The following is an 18,158-nucleotide window of genomic DNA, read 5'->3' as shown; positions in this document are numbered from 1 at the left end:
TCCGGAAGCTGTCGAGATAAGAAATTAAAAAAAAACAACACGAGTGGCCCCTTATGACGGAGAAATGAGAGGAAAAGAGAAATTTCGGGGCAACCCATCTCGAGTTACTCCTCGGGATGTCCCGTTTCGATGCCAAATTTCGTCTTAGAAAATCCACCGCTTCAGCGTTGTTGGCAACGATTTCTGTCGATGCGCGTGAAATTTGGCGTTCGTATTTGTTGTTACGTAATTGTTTTTTAGAATCCCGATGTGCAGAGGGGGGGCCGGGGGCTCTGTAACACCACTCGAGACATTTCCTCGGGCATTCCTAGTCCCCGGTCAGGCGGGAAGATCAATTTTGTTTACCGTAAACGCTCAACCGAGTCCTCCCTATCATATTTCGTCATTGGAATTTATTTCTGGGCCGAGGGAAATGAACATCGATGACTCACCTTCTGGACAATTAAGGGGGTGCCAAAGTCCTTGCCGCCCTGCAGACGAAATCCCCATGGCGAGCCGTCGAATCTCGACAGCTTGACACTTATCAGCTGCGCCATATCACTCACAGAATGATGTCCCAAAATTTATCGAAATTTCAAACGCCAAGAGTCGAGCTTTCAGTGGCAAATTGCTCCTCCCACTTGTCAATTTCATAAAAAAATTTCAAATTTTGTAAATTTCGTCGAACCGCACTGTGAATCGCAAATTGAATAATAATCGGATCGTTGAGTCTTCCTCGTCTCGTTCGTAACTCCAGAATAAACGTGTGTTTCACGCACTCGTGTGTGCACGCGTTGTGTTACAAATATAAATATTCAGTGGTTATAAATAAATATAAAAAAACAGGCGTAACTTAAGAGAGGCTAATTTTTATTTCCCGAGTCAATTCGGCCACGAAACGAAATACGATAGTCACTGGGTAAACGCAAAAACCGAAGTAAATGTTGAAACTGTCTGGTCAGTTGGGCAGGAGGTTTTCCACGCGATTTCAAACGAGGCAAACGGTTCGAAAGAGCGCGTGCGTCTGCTTCAACCCGGGGGGAAATGGTGGTGGTATCGGGCTTTGGTGAGGTTGATATGGTGGTGGTACTCGGGATGGCAAGCCACGGCATTCTCAACATTTCACTCTATCCCTACCTTCGTCTCGTCTTCCTTCCTCCTCGTTTTTTTCCTCAACTTTTTTTCTTCATCATCCTCCTCTTCCTCTCCTTCATTTTCCCCCCCTCTCGTTTTTCTCTTCTTTTTCACTCCGGTTGGAGTCATCTTTTTTGCTCCACCTCCTCAGTAAAGATCTGGAGGAAGGTTTTAAAGCCCCTCTGCCGATACCATACGGGTCCATTGTCAGCCATTTGCACTCTTAGCCATAAATATTTATGTCAGAATGTATATGACCCGGGCTCGTGTACAAATACAACTGGCAGGGAAATTCATGCAGACTCACGTACCAAACACTCCTGTTTGCATTTTATTATTTGTCAGGTATCAAGCGTAAATACTACATTGTCAGGGTGTAAATCCACCTGTAATCCACCTCAAGGGAAACAAATTTCTTTCTCCGTATTTTGTGTGCTTTTTTCACATTTACGCAAACTGAAAAGACATTTTTTCAAACACCCAAAACCCGTTGATACTGATTGCAAGAATTAACGCATCAATCTCTGGTGATAACACATTATTATTTCATTTTATTGTAAATCAGGACGGTTTTTTTAAAATGATGACTTGGCTTCAAAAAACATTTTCTTTCGTTTTTTTCTTCTTTAGGCACGGGAATAGCCTCGAAATATTGTTTTAAAACCCGAATAAAAATGTTGTGAATAAGAAAATTAATCCCCCGAAGCACATGTTCCATCGCAGTTGCAAGCGAAAAATAAGATAAACAAGGCGCAGTACAAGGTTTACAGTTGTCTCTTTTCTTCCTTTTCTCTTTTCCCTTTCACTGGCTTTCCAATCTTCTCGAGTTCCATCCGTCTCACTTTGTGCTTCAAACGTGAGAGACGCAGCTCATACAGCGTACCCTCCTCGAGTGCTCCGACCTCGTCGCAAGGTCTTTCCTCATTTCGAAAAAAAATTCGTAATCTCTTTTCTCCACAGTTTTTGATGTTTGCTCTTGGCTGAGGGAAATAGCCAACTTTCCCTCGCACACGTGAGCAGTGCAAGCGTTACCTCTCTAGTTTCTCTCATTCCACTTTGTTTGTTTAATTATGTGAGGGGTATGCAGGAGAATGAATTATGCGAGGCACAACGGGTGGGAAGCAATGAATAGTAACACCTGGCGCAAGATGCGGAAGCATCATCATCAAAACAAGGCGCAGCCCGTAGGCTACCTATCCCCCAACAATTACTATTTTCAAAAGTCTTGGAGCTTTCAGGATGTGCAAGTACTTTGGCTATTTTTTTTCCAGTGAAATGCCAAGTTTCTGGACATTTTGCAGTGATTTTATTCTTTAAACTATACAGGTCTGAATTTTAATCTTGATATTAAACTGTTAGAAACATTTTAACAATTAAAAAAAAATTAAAAAGTTTACTTTTGGGGGAAGATTGATGAAATAATTTAAAAAGGGCAATTTTTTAAAATTACGAACATTTTTTATAAATAATTTATAAAGAAATCGATTTTACCCCTCAAAAATGAAGTTTTCGAAAGTTTGAACAATTTCAATTATTTATTTATAAACAATGAATGTTCAAAAAAAATTATATTCATAATTTTTTTCAAATTTTTCTCCCACAATTCATGATTTTTTCATTTAAACTATACAGGCCTGAATTTGAACCGTTAGAAACATTTTAACAATCTTAAAAAAAATTTTAATAGTTTACTTTTGAAGAGAGATTTATAGAATAATTTAAAAAATGCAATTCTTCAAAATTACAAGCATTTTTTATAAATAATTTATAAAGAAATTGATTTTATGCCTAAAAAATGAAGATTTCGATTTAAATCTAAACAATTTTAATTATTTATTTATAAACAATGAATGTTTAAAAAAATATTCATAATTTTCATAATGATAAATAATAATAATAAAGAATGAATTATGGATAAAAATATTCATAATTTTTTTCAAATTTTTCTCCCACAATTAAATTGCGTGTATTTTTTCTCGTTGAACTCTCCTTTTGTTACGTCAGAGAATTTTAACACACGCGACGTAGGATTTAATACCACAAGTCAACGAATGTTCCGGCAATCTGTGCATTCACAATAATTAATTAGCTAAGAGCAATTTGCTCACGTGATGATACAGTGCATACCCCCAAGTGGGGGTAAAATATTTTGATTAAAGATTAAACTGCATTATAATGCGCCCGTGGCAGTCACGAGTGCGCGAACTAGTTCGTGAATCATGCCTAGAATACTTTACATAAATTGTTTTGAGTCTACGTCACGCTCTCCTCTTGGTGTATGCCTAGAGGCGCATGGAGAAAGATAGAGTTGGTTTGGAGTTTTGAGAGTGGAATACACCCGCCGGGATGGTGGGATCGGACAGAGCGTGTGTGTGACTCAACCACTGGTTACCGTGTTGATACATCATTTGGGTCGCCGCGAGATTTTTCATTCGTCATCAGCGGCATTCCGAGGGGGGACGGGGGGGGGGAGAGGGCTGTGTCATCAGGTGAGTTATCGAGAAGATGGTCAGGAGAACATTCTGTGACACCTGATAATAACGAATCGATAAAAATTAATGGTAAAATTAATTCAGTAGCGAAGTGGTAAAAGGAGATAAACAATTTTGACTATTGACCAGTTTTCAATCAATATCTCGGAATCTAAGGAAGATAGCAAAATTTTTGTTGTAACCTTTTTTGTGGAGCTGATTGAGTGCTACAACAAATGTAATTACAAAAATTTCGCTATCTCCCGTAGATTCGGAAATATTCCTCAAAAACTCAACTGGGAGATGAGTCGACTTATCTCCGTTTACCACTTCACTACTGAATTATTCCTCATTGTTGTATTTTTTTTTCAATTGTACGCTGATGAATGGATGGAATTGAATTTTTTCAAAGTAGGAATTGTTGAGCCCTATCGATCGTCATTACTTAGAATTTAATTCATCGGTTAGTTTTTTAATTTTCGAATTTTTTCGAAAATCGGTTGTCCCGCGATAACTAAAAAAAATGTTTTCAATTGATTGAATGATGAGTTAAGAAATTTATTTGAATGTCCTTCTGACTGAGTTCGAAGGTGAAGGCGATAGCAATAATCTTTATTTTGATTTATTTGAAAGTTTTCAAAAATTTTGTATTTTTTGAAAATCAGAATTCCGGGGATATCTTTGAATATCACGCTTCAAATGAATTTAATCATAGCTTAAAATGTTTGTTTCAATGCCATTAAGTCGAAGTTAAAAGATGAGTACGATAGCTAGATTGGTTGATTTGATTTTTATGATGATTGTTGAAAATTTCGAATTTTTCATCAATTCCCCTGAAGGTGAGCGCTCTGATGGTTTCTTCAAACGTGATGTTTCAAATTCATTCAAGTGTGTGTAAATAAAATGTTTCTATTAACATTTTATCGAAGGGCCGAGAGGAGAGCTAGAACCGTAAAAAAGACAATCGGTTGTATAGAAGAAGGCGATAATAAGAATAATGATGATGATGACATTACATAAATAAAAAATCTGACGAAATTAATTGAAAAGAAATCGTATTCAATTCAATAAAATGAAATAATTTATACATTTTCCTCAGTAATTAATCATTCCGTTTTATGGGTCAGACTGAATGAATAAACTCGCATAACATCAACATATTCCACTTTATTTCACTTGTTCTTTAGATTACAACAGATTGAATCAAATATTACAAAAGAAATTTTCACATACTCATCCCTTGCATGAGTCATTGGAGAATTCACTCATTAATTCATTGCATCGATATTCCCTTGTTGTTTCCATTAATATCTTAAATTAACGTATAAATAGGATTCATGAAAATTAATCGACTGTAAGATATTGACGGCTGAAATATCTTCGTGATGATTTTCTCCGCTCGCAATCATCCGTTTGTTGACTCAGGCCGGTGTTTTCTAGAATGGAACAACGTTGCATTCACTGTCTTTATTGTAATACCTTTTTTTCGATTATTATTATCGATAATTATCAGTGGAGTGGGTAGCGTGCAGATAAGGGCAAAATACTATCGTTTAAAACTTACAACTCTCTCGAGTATGTCTTCAGCAGCAACGACCTTGGGTGGCCGAGCGGGAATTCCAGTTTTTGGCTCGCGTTCCATCTTATGCAGCATCTTGTATACACTCGAGTTCATTAAGTGATCGTAATTCGGTAGCCAGGCTTTCTCGTATTTTTTAAAATTAACGCTGAAACGAATGATGAGTGGGTGATATCCTCATTATTTTTTCATTCTTGTTTTCAATAGAATAATTTTCTCCATCAACTTCACCAAAACAAGTGGTCTTTTTTCTCCATTTTTTTCGAAATTCATTGGGACCAATTAAAATTCAATTTTTCTACGTCACTCAAAAATTGTCATTAAAATGGAATTAGCCATGGCTCAGAAAATTGATTACAATACCCTCTTGATTCTATCAGAATATGATGGGGGTCGCACAATTCGTTGTTTATAAATAAATAATTAAAATTGTTTAAACTTTCGGAAACCTTTTTTAGGCATGAAATCGATTTATGGTAAAATTCTGAATATGAATAAATTTGTTACGATTCCGAACAAATGATTTTTATGGTAGAAAATTGATTGTTTATAAATTATTTATAGATAAAGCTCATAATTTTCAAAAATTGCAAATTTTTAATTATTTCAACAATCTTCCTCCAAAAGTAAACTTTCTAAAATTTCTTCAGATTTTTATAATTTTTTCTAACAGTTCAATATCAAGATTCAAATTCAGACCTGCAAAGTTTAAATAATAAAATCTTTGTAAAATGTCCGGAAACTTAGGGTCAATTGGGGCTCAAATGAAAGCTGTGAGGCTCGACTACAAAAGTAGAAAAGTATTTCACTGGAAAAAAAATAGCCAAAGTACTTGGATATCCTTAAATGAGGGCTTGAAAAGTATATTTCAATGGCTTCTTAATCGAGTTGAAAAATGGTGAGAACAGCATCATTGCTTATCAAGTTACACAATACCGTCATGAACTTTTTATATAAAAATCTCTATCTCTGTTAAATTCAGGTACCAGTCTATTGTGTTGAATACTTATTCATATTGATTCATGATCCCAACTAACTTCTGACAGAACCTGGGTTAAACTCTGGCTAAAACCTGAATAAACCCTGATTAAATCCCGGCTATACACTGATTAAACCTTGATTGAACCTTGATTAAACCCGGACTGAAAACGAATTCGAGTCTTGAGAGCGTTTAAATGTAGAATTATTTAACAGAACGAAATGACACTCAAAATTTTGATGACTTTTAAAAAATAAAACCCATTCGGAGGCAAATCGTTAATTTATCATTAACAATAACTATTCTCATAAAAAAAAAATTCCATTGTCCTCTTGTTCTTAATTTAGGGCAAAGTTTTTCAGTTTTGTCAAAATGAAGAGAAAAAATTTTCTATAAAAAAAATACACAACAGATAAATGCGATAGTTACCCAAGTGCTTTGCCCCGAATGACTTCCGCCTGTCCCGACAATACCTCAGCTATCATTTCATCATTGAAAAAATCATTCGGACACCTCCATCTTCGGCCATAAGTGAGCTCCAGCTGTTTAGCCTGGGGCCAGAGATCGTGCGATCGCTTTCTTCCTCCTCTGTGCTGCCGGATCGAACGATCACTTTAATTGCTTGTCAATCACAGAATTATTTCACTCTCTGGATTATTTTTCCATAATTTTTCACTCCCAACACGTTTGTCATGTCAGGGAGTGTTGGAAAGGTTTTATATAATCTATGACAGGATCACGATTACATGCATTATCATTTATGTGGGGAGGAAGATATCAGAGTCAATCGACATGAGACATGTGTAGGGAATGAACGAGTGGAATATCACGAGGAGTTTCTTATTTTTGTGAGTCAGATTGAAATTGTGAGCAACGGCCTATGCCAGATGTGCAATCATGCTGAAAAAAACAACAGTATATTCGAGAAAATTATAGTGAAATCATAATTCTCGGTGAATTAGAGACGACAGATGGACATTCCTGGGGATGCAACGTAAATTTGTGACGAGGTCAGTCTTTTTTAGATACTGTTGGGGCAACGGCCTTGGTACCTTCAATTCCTGTATAACTTGGTCTTTCGGCGACATGTTTGGATCTGGTTCGTAACTCCCTAATTTTTTTCCCCAACAAATAACGAATCAATATCATGAGATCAAGTGCTGATCATTCGCTCGCACCTCTGATTTTTAGTGAAATTATAGTGATAAACGATCAGTAGATTAATCTCACCGTGTGAAGGAGCAGGACTCGGGTCGCGTGACCTGAAGACCTTCGTTTCGTACGACGCAATGTACTTCTTCACCCTGTGCTCATCATCCTTGAGGGTGACCTCCATCTCACTTGTTTCCGACTCCCCCACTTGCTCCATTTCCGATTCGGGCTCGATGATTGATGGTGCCTCACTGATAACAGTCGCTGGAGACGACCTGGACACCTCGGACTCCGACACACGAAGATGATCCTCATCTTCGTTTTTGCACTCCTCGGGAGTCGCTCTCTCCTCTTTTGGAGCTGTCTGGCTGGGAGCGTCTGTGTGACATTAAAAAATATTTTTCATCACGCTGTGCGAAAAAGTAACTTTTTAGGCACGGTTCGCGTGCCTAAAACGTCCCTTTTCCACACATTGTGATGAAAAATATCGTTCGATACTCGTGGGAAAAGTGTTTTTTGGCTCGTGGGAGGTTTATAGCACGAGCCGAAGGCGAGGGATATAATTCCACGACCCAAAAAACTCTTTTTCGCACTCGTAACGAAATATACTATTTCATTACAGTCGAGGGCCATTGGGCCATGCGGACGGAATTTTTTTACTGAGGAGAAATTTAAATTTCTAATTTTTTATTTTTCTTCTTCACTTTTTCATTTTTTTCGAAATTTTCTTATGAGGGATCGATTGAATTTTATGAATTACTTTAATAAACTCTATTCATTGACACCGATTAAAATAAAATTCAATTTTAACATTTTCATCACACAGTGCGAAAAAATAATTTTTTAGGCACGCGAAACGTCCCTTTTCGACACATTGTGATGAAAAATATCGTTTGATACTCGTGGGAAAAGTGTTTTTTGGCTCGTGGGAGGTTTATAGCACGAGCCGAAGGCGAGAACGACTCTTAGACGAAAGACTCTTTTTCGTGTCACGGAACCTGAAAAACCCCATTTTCCCAGGAGAAATTTAAATTTCTAATTTTTTATTTTTCTTCTTCACTTTTTCATTTTTTTCGAAATTTTCTTATGAGGGATCGATTGAATTTTATGAATTACTTTAATAAACTCTATTCATTGACACCGATTAAAATAAAATTCAATTTTAACATTTTCATCACGCTGTGCGAAAAAATAATTTTTTAGGCACGCGAAACGTCCCTTTTCGACACATTGTGATGAAAAATATCGTTTGATACTCGTGGGAAAACTATACGTGGAAAAACTCTTTTTCGTGTCACGGAACCTGAAAAACCCCATTTGCGTGGCGCTGCGCGCCACGAAATTGGCGTTTTTTAGGCCCCTCGACACGAAAATTAATATACACACCTCGCCATGGAAAAGCCTTCGGCTCGGAAGGCAATCTTGCATGTGGGGGACGGTGATCTGTTTTCAAAGGCTCGGGCACGTAATGTACTATTCCGCACTCGTTACGAAATATACTATTTTAACATTTTTTGTAATACCTGCCTCAAAAGTTCACTTTTCGAAACCGTTTAGTGTGTGTAAAGTGGTTGTTTTACGCACACCGTGCACAGAAGCAACCACTTTACCCCCACTACGGTTCCGAACAGTAATCTCGGCAGGTATTACAAAAAATAGGATGTGTTACGCGTGCGTGCGAAAAAGTGGTTCTTTACGCACTTGTACCACAATATACTATTTTTATACAGATTCGAAAAAATTTATATTTTTCCAAAAATCGATTTTTCAACGATCACTCAAAAAATTGTCATTAAAACGGAATTGGTCATGGCTCAAAAAATTGATAACAATACCCTCTTCTATCAGAATATGATGGGGTTCACACAATTCGTTGAGTTACCGCACAATGTTTATGCGATTTGAAAGAGAAAATCGGTTTTTTCATTATTACTGAAAGAATAATCAGTAATAGCAATTAAATCAGGGCTTGAAAAATATATTTCAATGGCTTCTTAATCAAGTTGAAAAATGGTGAGAACAGCATCATTGCTTATCATGTTATACAATACCGTCATGAGCTTTTTATATAAAAAATCTCTATCTCTGTTAAATTCAGATACGAGTCTATTATGTTGGCTAAATCCTGAATAAATGCTGATTAAATCCCGGCTATACACTGATTAAACCTTGATTGAACCTCGATTAAACCCGGGCTGAAAACGAATTCGAGTCTTGAGAGGGTCTGAATGTAGAATTGTTTGACAGAACAAAATAATACGGAAAATGTTGATGACATGAAAAAATAGAAGAAGAGACCAGTGAAATAAGGATTAAAAAAAGCGAACCCATTCCGAAGCGAATTGCTTATTCACAATAAAATGCAATTTCTCCCCCACAAAAAAACCGGAAAGAAGAATTCCTCGCGATTCCTGGAAATCGTCGTCTGCCCGACGAAGAAATCGAAACCCAATAAGAAATGCTTAAATACCTGACGACCCTCTTCGCGAACTGCTCTCACTATTCTGCACTCCACTGAGCTCCATAATTTTGTGCAACTGTTCAGAAACAATTCTCAGATGATTTTCAATCTCACTGGGAAGTTGTTTCAATGCGAGCAATTGATTCTGAACGCTTTCCAATTGCTTCTCCAAATTGATTTCAGTCGAGACGAGTGCCTTGACCTTCTCCTTGTCAAAAATTGGCGCTAGCGGCTGGGGCTCGGGCTCGGGCTCGGGCGTCGGTTCGCGATAGCTTTCGCAACGCGATGGACATTTCTCATCATCACTTGGCGCATCACTGCGAGGATGACTCGAGGCCTTCGACGAAGGCCGGCCCTCAACTTCAATTGGAATTTCCACGATTCGCGGGCCAGAGGCTGATGACTCTGGTCGAGACATTTCACGAGTTTCTGGTGTTACTGCTGGCTCGCTCGATTGATCTTTATTACAAGGCTCCGGGGTTTTTAATAGCCCTCGCTGGGCCAGCTTCTCTGTCACACTCTTCTTCGGTTGCTTTTTTATTACAACTCTGTAGCCCTCGGACTGATTCTGATTTTCCTCCTCTTTCTTTTTTGGAGATGGAATAGGCCTCTCCGGCTTCTGGAGAAATGTTGTCTGGTGTTTCAGCTCTTGAATCCTCGCGGGCTCCTCCACCGCGATCTTCTGGAGCTCCTCCAGAACCTTAGACTCGCGTAGAAGAGGGGCACGCGGACGAATTTTGTTGAAATTTACCCTGCAATTGGGAATTTTTATTGAGTGACAATCATTTTTGAATGGAATTGATTTCCAAAATGATTTCCATGACTTCCGGCAAATCGGTGATTTGCATACAATAAATAAATAAATAAATGGGTAGATGAATGAATGAATAAATAAATAAATAAATCAGGAGCGAAGCGGTAAACCGGGTCAAGTCGATTTTAACTGTTGACCAGTTTTTGACGAATATCTCGGAATCTAAAAGAGATACAAAAATTGTTGTCATAACCTTTTTTGTAGAGCCAACTGAGGGTTACAAAAAAGGTCATGAGCAAAATTTTGCTATCTCTCTTAGATTCCGAGATATTCATCAAAAAATGGCCAAAAGGAAAAATCGACTTAACCCGGTTTACCGCTTCGCTACTGAAATAAATAAATAGAGAAAAATTTTGATTGGTAAGCACAGGGACTTACCCAAGAACAGATTTATCTTCAACCTCGAGTAATTCCTCCTCTTCAACAATTAACTCCGCAATTTCTTCTTCAGTTAGATCTTTATTTGGCACAAGCTCAACGTTCGGATCTTTGGCTGTGGGTGGAGGTGACGGCTCCTTAATCTCCTCGATTTTGGGGGGCTCTTGTTGCAATTCAGGCGATTCCCACTTTCTCGCCTCTTCGTCATCGGATTTAAATTCTAGGGATGGGCCATCCAGTGGCGGTAGGTCTTCTGGATCCCTCAGATCGTCAACGAGTGCTTTCAATGCTTGAACTTCATCAATCTGCGTGATAATTGATTATGGACACGTGTGAAAAAAATTAATCAATAGAAAATCTTAGCGAATTCGACAGAAAATTCAGTGGGGGTTCTATTAAAATTGTAGGGAATTCTTGTTGAAATTCTATTTGATTTTTGCGGAGATTCTAATAGACATTTGATACGATAAAATCAATGGATTTCGATTTTTCCATTTTTTGGATTTTTTAAAAAAAAATTTCGATTCCCTAGAATTTTAGAAGAATCGCAATAAAATTTCTAGAGAATTCCAATAAAAATTTCTACTGAATTCGCCATGTTTTTCTATTAAATTTTCTCATACGTGAAGGGGAGGCAAAAAGAAATCAAGAGATTCTGTTGTAATTTCTATCGAGTTTAGTAACCATTACATCAGAGTAGTTTAACAACAAAATGATTAAAATAAATAACACGTTGGTTCAATGAATCATTTATTAACCCAGTGATTTTGGATATTTTCCAGTAAATTTTCATATAGTTACAGCAGATCAATAGTTACTAGACCCAATGGCTTCATTAATCTACGCAATTATCACTATTTTCGCAATGGGAAACACTCACAGGTTTATAAGGTACGATATTTTCCTCCTGAATGGCCTCTGCCACCTGACGAGCCTCCTCGCCTCTAAACGACAATGGAAATTTTTCAGTAGAGAGTAAAAATCATTCACAACAAGTTAATCACCAACAATCCTGATCGATTGGCCACAATGATTGAACTAAAGTGGTCAATACTCGACGTGAGTTATTAAATGTAATTATTGGCTGTGCGCTCGTTGGATCTTGTGTCTAATTGGCCAAGCTGAATATTTACGGTCAAGGCCGGACGTTTCAAGGTACAAAGCCACAGCTATCTTTGTTATTTATTTTGTTGAAATATATAGCATCTGTCTCATCCATTAAAAACTTGTTTATTCGCCTTTGTATTTGTGTCTCAATACAAGGTAAACAAGGCACTTGCAAAACCACTAAGTGTCTCTTTAATTCGTTAGAAAATTGTCGACCATTGTCGTTCGTTCAGTGATTTACCTGTGAACCACGAGAGTGAAATTATTTCCCGCTTGCACTAGGGACTCGTGGGCTTCGCCGTGCGTCAGTTTGCTTACGGGATCGTCATTTAGTCGCACAACAACATCACCAACTTTCAGACCCATGCATTCCGCGAGACTTCCCTCCGCTACCTGAAAAGACGTGGCCTTGAAATATTTCCGCGGCAATTGCTGATGGATTAAGTGGGCTTTTAACTTACTCTTATGACCGTCAGGGGTTGGGGAAAATCACTGCCACCCACCAGTCGAAAGCCCCATGGTGTGTTATCGAATTTTGTAAATTTTAGGTTGAGCAGCGACATCTCTTCTACATCTAAAATTATCGTTGTTGTTGTAATTATGAGCCACGAAATTAATTACGTAATCCTTCATTAAAAAAAAAATTAATCCTAAATAAACAATTCTCAATTTGTAAAATGAGGGCCATTGAAAAATTCCCGGACATTTTTCCTCGGCGAATTCTTGGGAATGGGATTTTACTTCGAGTTTTTTTCAAAAAATTCTAATTGAATTGTTTTTTCTCTTAGAAGGAAAAACTGAAAAAGTTTATGACAAAAATCATCTTTTTTTTATTCGCGATTGTTTAACTAATTCGTTTTAAATACAATAATTTTAATTCAATGCGATTTAATTTTTAATCAGATCAGTTGAGTTGTGGAAATTTGTCACGGTTTTTTTTCACGGTAAGAAAAACACTTTTCAGGGAAAAAAAATCCGGAACCATTCGAAATAGTGTGGCTCAATAAATTGAAAATAGATCAAATCCTCTCGACTCCTCCACTCAATTCTCCCCTCGATTACGTAATTGAAAATAAATCTATGACGTTAAAAATAAATCTATGATAAATTGGTTGGTCATCGACCGGGGACGGTTCATTTGGCTATGAAAATACTTTCGCAAACACGGAAGACGACAGCTCATCGCTGCCTTGATGTTATCTCAGTCGACCTCAACCTAATATATCCATATGCACCAGTGAAGAGAAGGGGAAATTGAAGATATACTTGCCAGTTGAATTTTATTAATCAACATCTAGCCGAGAATATGCGCTCGATGGATTTATTGACCATCGATAAACGTCAATTGCCAATTTCTCAAATTCCAAATTCACCCTTTTATTGACCCCTTTTTTTTATCGCATGGGACCAATTGTTCTCTGAACACCACGAAACTAAATCAATTGATGCACTGAGATGGATCACCGAGTCGATACAGCTTGTGTGGCGCTTCACTCGCTGATGAAAACGGTGTCACGATAATCTCTGCCAAAGACAATCATACACCCCTTTAAATCTGTCCATCTCACTTGTACATCAATCCCAAATATATCGCCGACAATCGCAGCGTCCATTACCCCGTGGAAAAGAGAGAACGATAGATGGCTCGATCTATTTACTGATCGATTCTATTTACGATCATGCCTAGATCTCGTTATTCACACCCGTGACATGGAGGCTGATGTCAAGCATTTAGATGTTCAATCGCTGTTTTTTTTTGCTTCCGAATGGAAGCCATGTAATCGCTCAAATCTAAGTTTCCCATTTTTCGGAAATGCACGGGATTTCTTTTCTGCATTTTTATGAGAATTTTTCTTATAATTTTCTTACCAATTAAATTTCTTGAATTTTGTCATGAATGTAGGATTATTTGACAGAACGAAATAATACGCAAAATTTTGATGACATTTCAGAGGATACTACCATGACATGAAGAAATAGAAGAAGAGAATAGTGAAATGAGAGTTAAAAAAAAAGAGAACCCGTTCGGAAAAATATTGTTAATTTATTAGTAACAAAAAAATGCAATTGTTCAATTGTTACTTCCCCGGAAATTGTCTTTGGGGTTTATTTGACATCCATTAAATGACTAGACCATAAATGGTATATTTAGATTCTTGATGCCATTTCCAAGGTATAAAGAGCCATAATGAGGTGATTCCGGGATGTGATAGAATGTCATGCCGGGCCAATAAAGGTTTTGCAGGATCACCAGGCGAGAGGCGAGATATCTTTGGACGTTCCAACACTCTGGGGTCATAACGAGGCATGAAACACGAGAATAAGTTGATTATTTCCTGCTCTAATGAGAATTTCACGAGTTTCATCGCACCTTTCGGGACATCAGTGGAAATGGGGTCTAGGAAGTCCAACGAGTAGTTGTAATCATCTCTAATCACAAGATTTGCCGTCCATTTCTCCCTGGGGAAGCGCGCGTGAAGGTACGATTTTTGGTCCAGGGCTTCGATAGGATTTAGACCTTGAAACGCCATATTGTCGGTTATCGAGCCGTCCGGATGTTTGTACCACGCGCCTCGAGGGATTATTTGACAGTCTTCGGTTATAAATTCAACGACTGCGGACAGACGGTCTTCCTCTTTCAAAAATTGAGGCACTGGACCCTGCGATAAGATTTTCCTTGTATTGCACTGAGAAAAAAAATTATTTCTGCCAAATATTCGTTTACTTGAGAGAAGCATTTATTTTTTCAAAATCGTATTTCTCCTATTGAGTCCTTCCCAGGCGAGTCTGATTAGGTTTCAATTATGGCAATTATGTTGCTCTAGAGGATGACTATGTTGCGTTTAACCTTGGATGAACTCCTCGAATGATTATTCATTTTTCCTGAATTTCTTATTTTCTAGAGGGAAGAATTTCGATTAATTTTTTAATGTTGATACTTATTGAGGGAGTTCACTCAAGGTCATAATTAACATGCTCATCTTCTGGAGCAATATAATTGTCATAATTGACCCCTAATGAGGATTGCCTGAGAATGACTCGGCTGGAGAAATCCGGCATTGAAAAAATAAATACTTCTCTCAAGTAAATGGATATTTGGCGAAAATATTTTTTTTTCTCAGGGTGAACACACGGAGAGAAGTTTTCTAGAAAAATTCTAGTACGAGCACTCGAAAAAATCACAATCCACCGCGTTAAGGTTAAATTTCTGGCGATTTCTATGAAATTTTCACAGAAATACGCACGGAGAGAAATGTTCAGTAAAAATTACGGAACTCTCACTTCGCTCACCGATTACGGAATCGACTCAGAAAATTTAAGGGTGCCAAGTGAATTTGGCGATGACCTTGAAAATTGACATTCACCAACAAAGTTATAATTTTTTTAATTAATAGTATTAGACAGATGGTGAACATCGGTGACAATTTTAAAATTTTAGAACTTATGGATATCGAGAAATTAAATAAACAAAATCAGTCTTATACACGGCCTCTTATGGAGTTTTGATTAAATTGAACGTTTCAACCCCCTAGGAACTCAAGAAAAATTTGAAAAAATTTGAAGATATGGGGAATGATGTGTTCAATGCGATGGCGACAAAAAACAATGGGGTACCGGGGTGAATAACAGAGATATTTCAACCCGCCGTACCCATTTGATCCCATGCTTTCTCGAGGTTCGTCACGCGAAATAGAGGATTTTTCGCATTTATTTTCTCGATGTCTAGTTCCGGTTGCGGGTTTGAAATTTTGTCGGATGGATGAATACATATTTCTCCAATGATGGAGGGAAAGAAAAAATTTTTTTTAAATCTTTTTTCAAATTCACTTGGCACCCTTAAGTGACGATATCGTAATTTTTCACAAGAGATTCAGATAAAAATTACGGAACGCTGCGGAAAAATTCCGTGACAATTCCGTAAAATTTCCTACAACCACATTTCCCTTCCGAATTACGGAAAAGATACGTAATTTTTATTGAAATTTCTCTCCGTGCGGGGAAAAATTGACGTTTTCCCTAATAAAATTCTCTCCGTGTATTTTATTTCACCAATGAAAAGAAAATTGTCAATCGTACTTGATAGAATTCTTCAGCGTCTTCGTCCGGTGGAAATGCCGGATTTTTACTGTAAACGTTCGTCACGATCGATGGATTTCCATCGAATAGGGTTGTGGCTAGAGGTGCCAAGAATTTTCCGCATTTCGTTGATTTTGGCAGTAATAACCACTCCAAACCATCTAAACTATTCAAGTAATGAGAGAGAAAAGTCGTTGAACAGAATATGCAGATGAGTAATTAATTTTGCAATTGTACCTGTAGAAAAAGGTTCGGTCCTTTAAACAATCTTTTGCATAACCAAACGCAATGTGGTAATCGCTCCCGATGCCATTTATTCTACCCCAGTAATACATCTTTCGAAAGTGGTTTTCTTTTTGGAGTATCAATAGGGAGTTCCTCAGGAGTTGCGCTCTTTCGGCACCGATGCAGACGCCAGTGTAACCCATTCTCTCGACGGCTTCGTGTAATTTTGTGCACTCCATAGGTTCTGGTTTGAAGAATAATGTTATGATGAAGAGGGAATTAGTGGGGATTGAAAATAAGAGACGATCGAATGTTGAGAATAATTTATTTCATTTGTATTTCATCTCCATTTAATTTTCATTTCATTCTCATTTCACTCTGATTTAATTTTCATTTCACAGAGACCCAACAGCCTGCGGCCAATTACAGGATTAAAATTAAATAGACATAAAGTGTAATAATGAAATTAATAAAATCATCAGTTCAAAGTAATACTCATACCTTAATATTAAGTGTTATTCGTATTGCTTATATTCTAAAAATCTCTGGACTACCTAATCTATCTAAATGACTCAATAATAAACATACTTTAAATTTTATTGTAAATTATGTTTATTACGTTATTTATGTTTAACTCCACTGCTATGTTTATTTTATCAACTTATTTACTCACCTACTCATTATATTATCCATTAATAATTCATAAAAAGAATACATAATCATTCCAAAATTAGAAATAAAATATTCCTCGGTGTAATGATTCAAGAGAAAATTTTTATTCCATTCATCTCGCCCTGAACGAATTAAAAAACTCCACCATTTTAAAATGGAGCGTTATTTCTCTTCTCCATGCCTCATGGATCCGGTTCACTCGGCGTTTCCTTCTCCCACCACCGGCGCACGTGCTGGTGCTCCGACTTTACATACCTATAGCTGTCACAACATAAACTCGCATTGAAATACCAACGAAATGTCTTCCGACGAGGAGAACGACGAAATCCAGGATCTCGAGAAGATTCGTGACAAGTTCATGAGTCTGCCTCAAAGTGAGAGGATGCAGGTTAGTGCCTGGGAGGATGACAACGATGGAATCGACTCACAACGGAATCCTAAAGGTTAGGAATTTAGTGAACAATATCATGTGCGTCGTTAAATAAGTGGATAATTGCATTTTTTAATGAATGAGTGCAGTTGTTGTTGCTAATAAATTAGCAATTTCCTTCCGAATGGGTTCTCTTCATTTTAATTCTTATTTCACTCTTCTCTTCTTCTATTTTTTCATGTCACAGTGCGATCATCAATTGAAATGTCATCAAAATTTTGTGCATTATTTCGTTCTGTCAAATAATTCTACATTCAGACCCTCTCGAGACTCCAATTCGTTTTCAGTTCGGGTTTAATCGAGGTTCAATCAAGGGTTTATTCAGGATTTCGCCAGAGTTTAACCCAGGCTCTGTTAGAAGTTAGTCGGGAGCATGAATCAATATGAATCAGTATTCAACATAATAGACTGGTACCTGAGTTTAAGGATGTTCTACACCCTTTCTGCCAAAATTCACGTTTTTTCAATTTTCCTGGCAAACTTATGATGAAATTGACGTGAAAAAATATAACGTTTTTGCGTTTTGTCATTATTTAATGACTGACGAAATTTTAAGGTGGTGCGAACATTTTCCTGCGTTTTCTCTAAACTTTTAAAAAGAATCACAAAACTGTAGAAAAAACGCATGAAAATTATCGCACCACTACGCAACTTCGTGAGCCATTAAAGAATGACAAACCACAAAATCGTTATATTTTTT

General features: G+C 37.3%; 4 protein-coding genes across 9 annotated transcripts in view; 1 reads left to right on the top strand and 3 right to left on the bottom strand.

The window, feature by feature from the left end:
* LOC107044453 (PDZ and LIM domain protein Zasp) overlaps positions 1–1,024 on the bottom strand; it is a 32,173-nt gene extending 31,149 nt beyond the window's left edge. The window contains exon 1 of the mRNA XM_029126563.1: positions 432–1,024. Coding sequence (XP_028982396.1) covers positions 432–536 — 105 coding nt within the window. The 5' untranslated portion in view covers positions 537–1,024. The remainder of the gene's footprint in view (positions 1–431) is intronic.
* LOC107044528 (ankyrin repeat domain-containing protein 49) overlaps positions 1–18,158 on the top strand; it is a 40,036-nt gene that overhangs the window by 18,829 nt on the left and 3,049 nt on the right. The window contains exon 2 of one of the 2 annotated variants that reach the window (XM_015266450.2): positions 17,290–17,471. In XM_015266450.2, coding sequence (XP_015121936.1) covers positions 17,327–17,471 — 145 coding nt within the window. In that variant the 5' untranslated portion in view covers positions 17,290–17,326. Of the gene's footprint in view, positions 1–17,217; positions 17,472–18,158 lie in introns of those variants that run through there. The other variant, XM_015266445.1, reaches the window with a different exon arrangement.
* LOC107044479 (proton channel OtopLc) lies at positions 4,732–13,495 on the bottom strand. 5 transcript variants are annotated; one of them, XM_015266372.1, is made up of 11 exons: positions 13,325–13,495; positions 12,516–12,628; positions 12,296–12,447; positions 11,828–11,891; positions 10,948–11,252; positions 9,765–10,507; positions 7,373–7,672; positions 7,195–7,253; positions 6,572–6,735; positions 5,149–5,311; positions 4,732–5,020 (listed from the first exon to the last, which is right to left on the bottom strand). In XM_015266372.1, the coding sequence occupies exons 2-11, from the start codon at positions 12,615–12,617 to the stop codon at positions 5,006–5,008; spliced, it is 2,067 nt and encodes a 688-aa protein (XP_015121858.1). In that variant the 5' UTR covers positions 12,618–12,628; positions 13,325–13,495; the 3' UTR covers positions 4,732–5,005. The 5 variants fall into 5 exon arrangements, 4 of the variants coding, with proteins under 4 accessions (XP_015121858.1, XP_015121874.1, XP_015121865.1 ...); XM_015266388.1 differs by lacking the exon at positions 13,325–13,495 and adding an exon at positions 13,209–13,254; XM_015266379.1 differs by lacking the exon at positions 13,325–13,495 and adding an exon at positions 13,037–13,233.
* On the bottom strand, positions 14,183–16,595 carry LOC107044521 (radial spoke head protein 9 homolog). The gene is made up of 4 exons (XM_015266437.2): positions 16,369–16,595; positions 16,132–16,297; positions 14,426–14,714; positions 14,183–14,343 (listed from the first exon to the last, which is right to left on the bottom strand). The coding sequence occupies exons 1-4, from the start codon at positions 16,593–16,595 to the stop codon at positions 14,183–14,185; spliced, it is 843 nt and encodes a 280-aa protein (XP_015121923.1).

Source organism: Diachasma alloeum, unplaced genomic scaffold (genome assembly GCF_001412515.2).
Source record: "Diachasma alloeum isolate Michigan unplaced genomic scaffold, Dall2.0 Dall_scaffold_00180, whole genome shotgun sequence".
In the NCBI taxonomy this organism is placed as follows: Eukaryota; Metazoa; Arthropoda; class Insecta; order Hymenoptera; family Braconidae; genus Diachasma; species Diachasma alloeum.
Note: the sequence above shows the minus strand (reverse complement) of the source record. Positions and strands in the feature narration are given on the sequence as shown.

Bases quoted from the DNA above. Each gene is read 5' to 3' on its own strand.
- LOC107044479 (XM_015266372.1), bottom strand. From the start codon at position 12,617: ATGTCGCTGCTCAACCTAAAATTTACAAAATTCGATAACACACCATGG. The intron at 12,448-12,515 runs GTAAGTTAAAAG...ACGTCTTTTCAG, and splicing joins AACCCCTGACGGTCATAAGA to GTAGCGGAGGGAAGTCTCGC. The intron at 6,736-7,194 runs GTACCAAGGCCG...TCGATCCGGCAG, and splicing joins AAGTTATACAGGAATTGAAG to CACAGAGGAGGAAGAAAGCG.
- LOC107044521 (XM_015266437.2), bottom strand. From the start codon at position 16,595: ATGGAGTGCACAAAATTACACGAAGCCGTCGAGAGAATGGGTTACACT. The intron at 16,298-16,368 runs GTACAATTGCAA...TTACTTGAATAG, and splicing joins GACCGAACCTTTTTCTACAG to TTTAGATGGTTTGGAGTGGT. The intron at 14,344-14,425 runs GTGCGATGAAAC...TTATGACCCCAG, and splicing joins TTCCACTGATGTCCCGAAAG to AGTGTTGGAACGTCCAAAGA.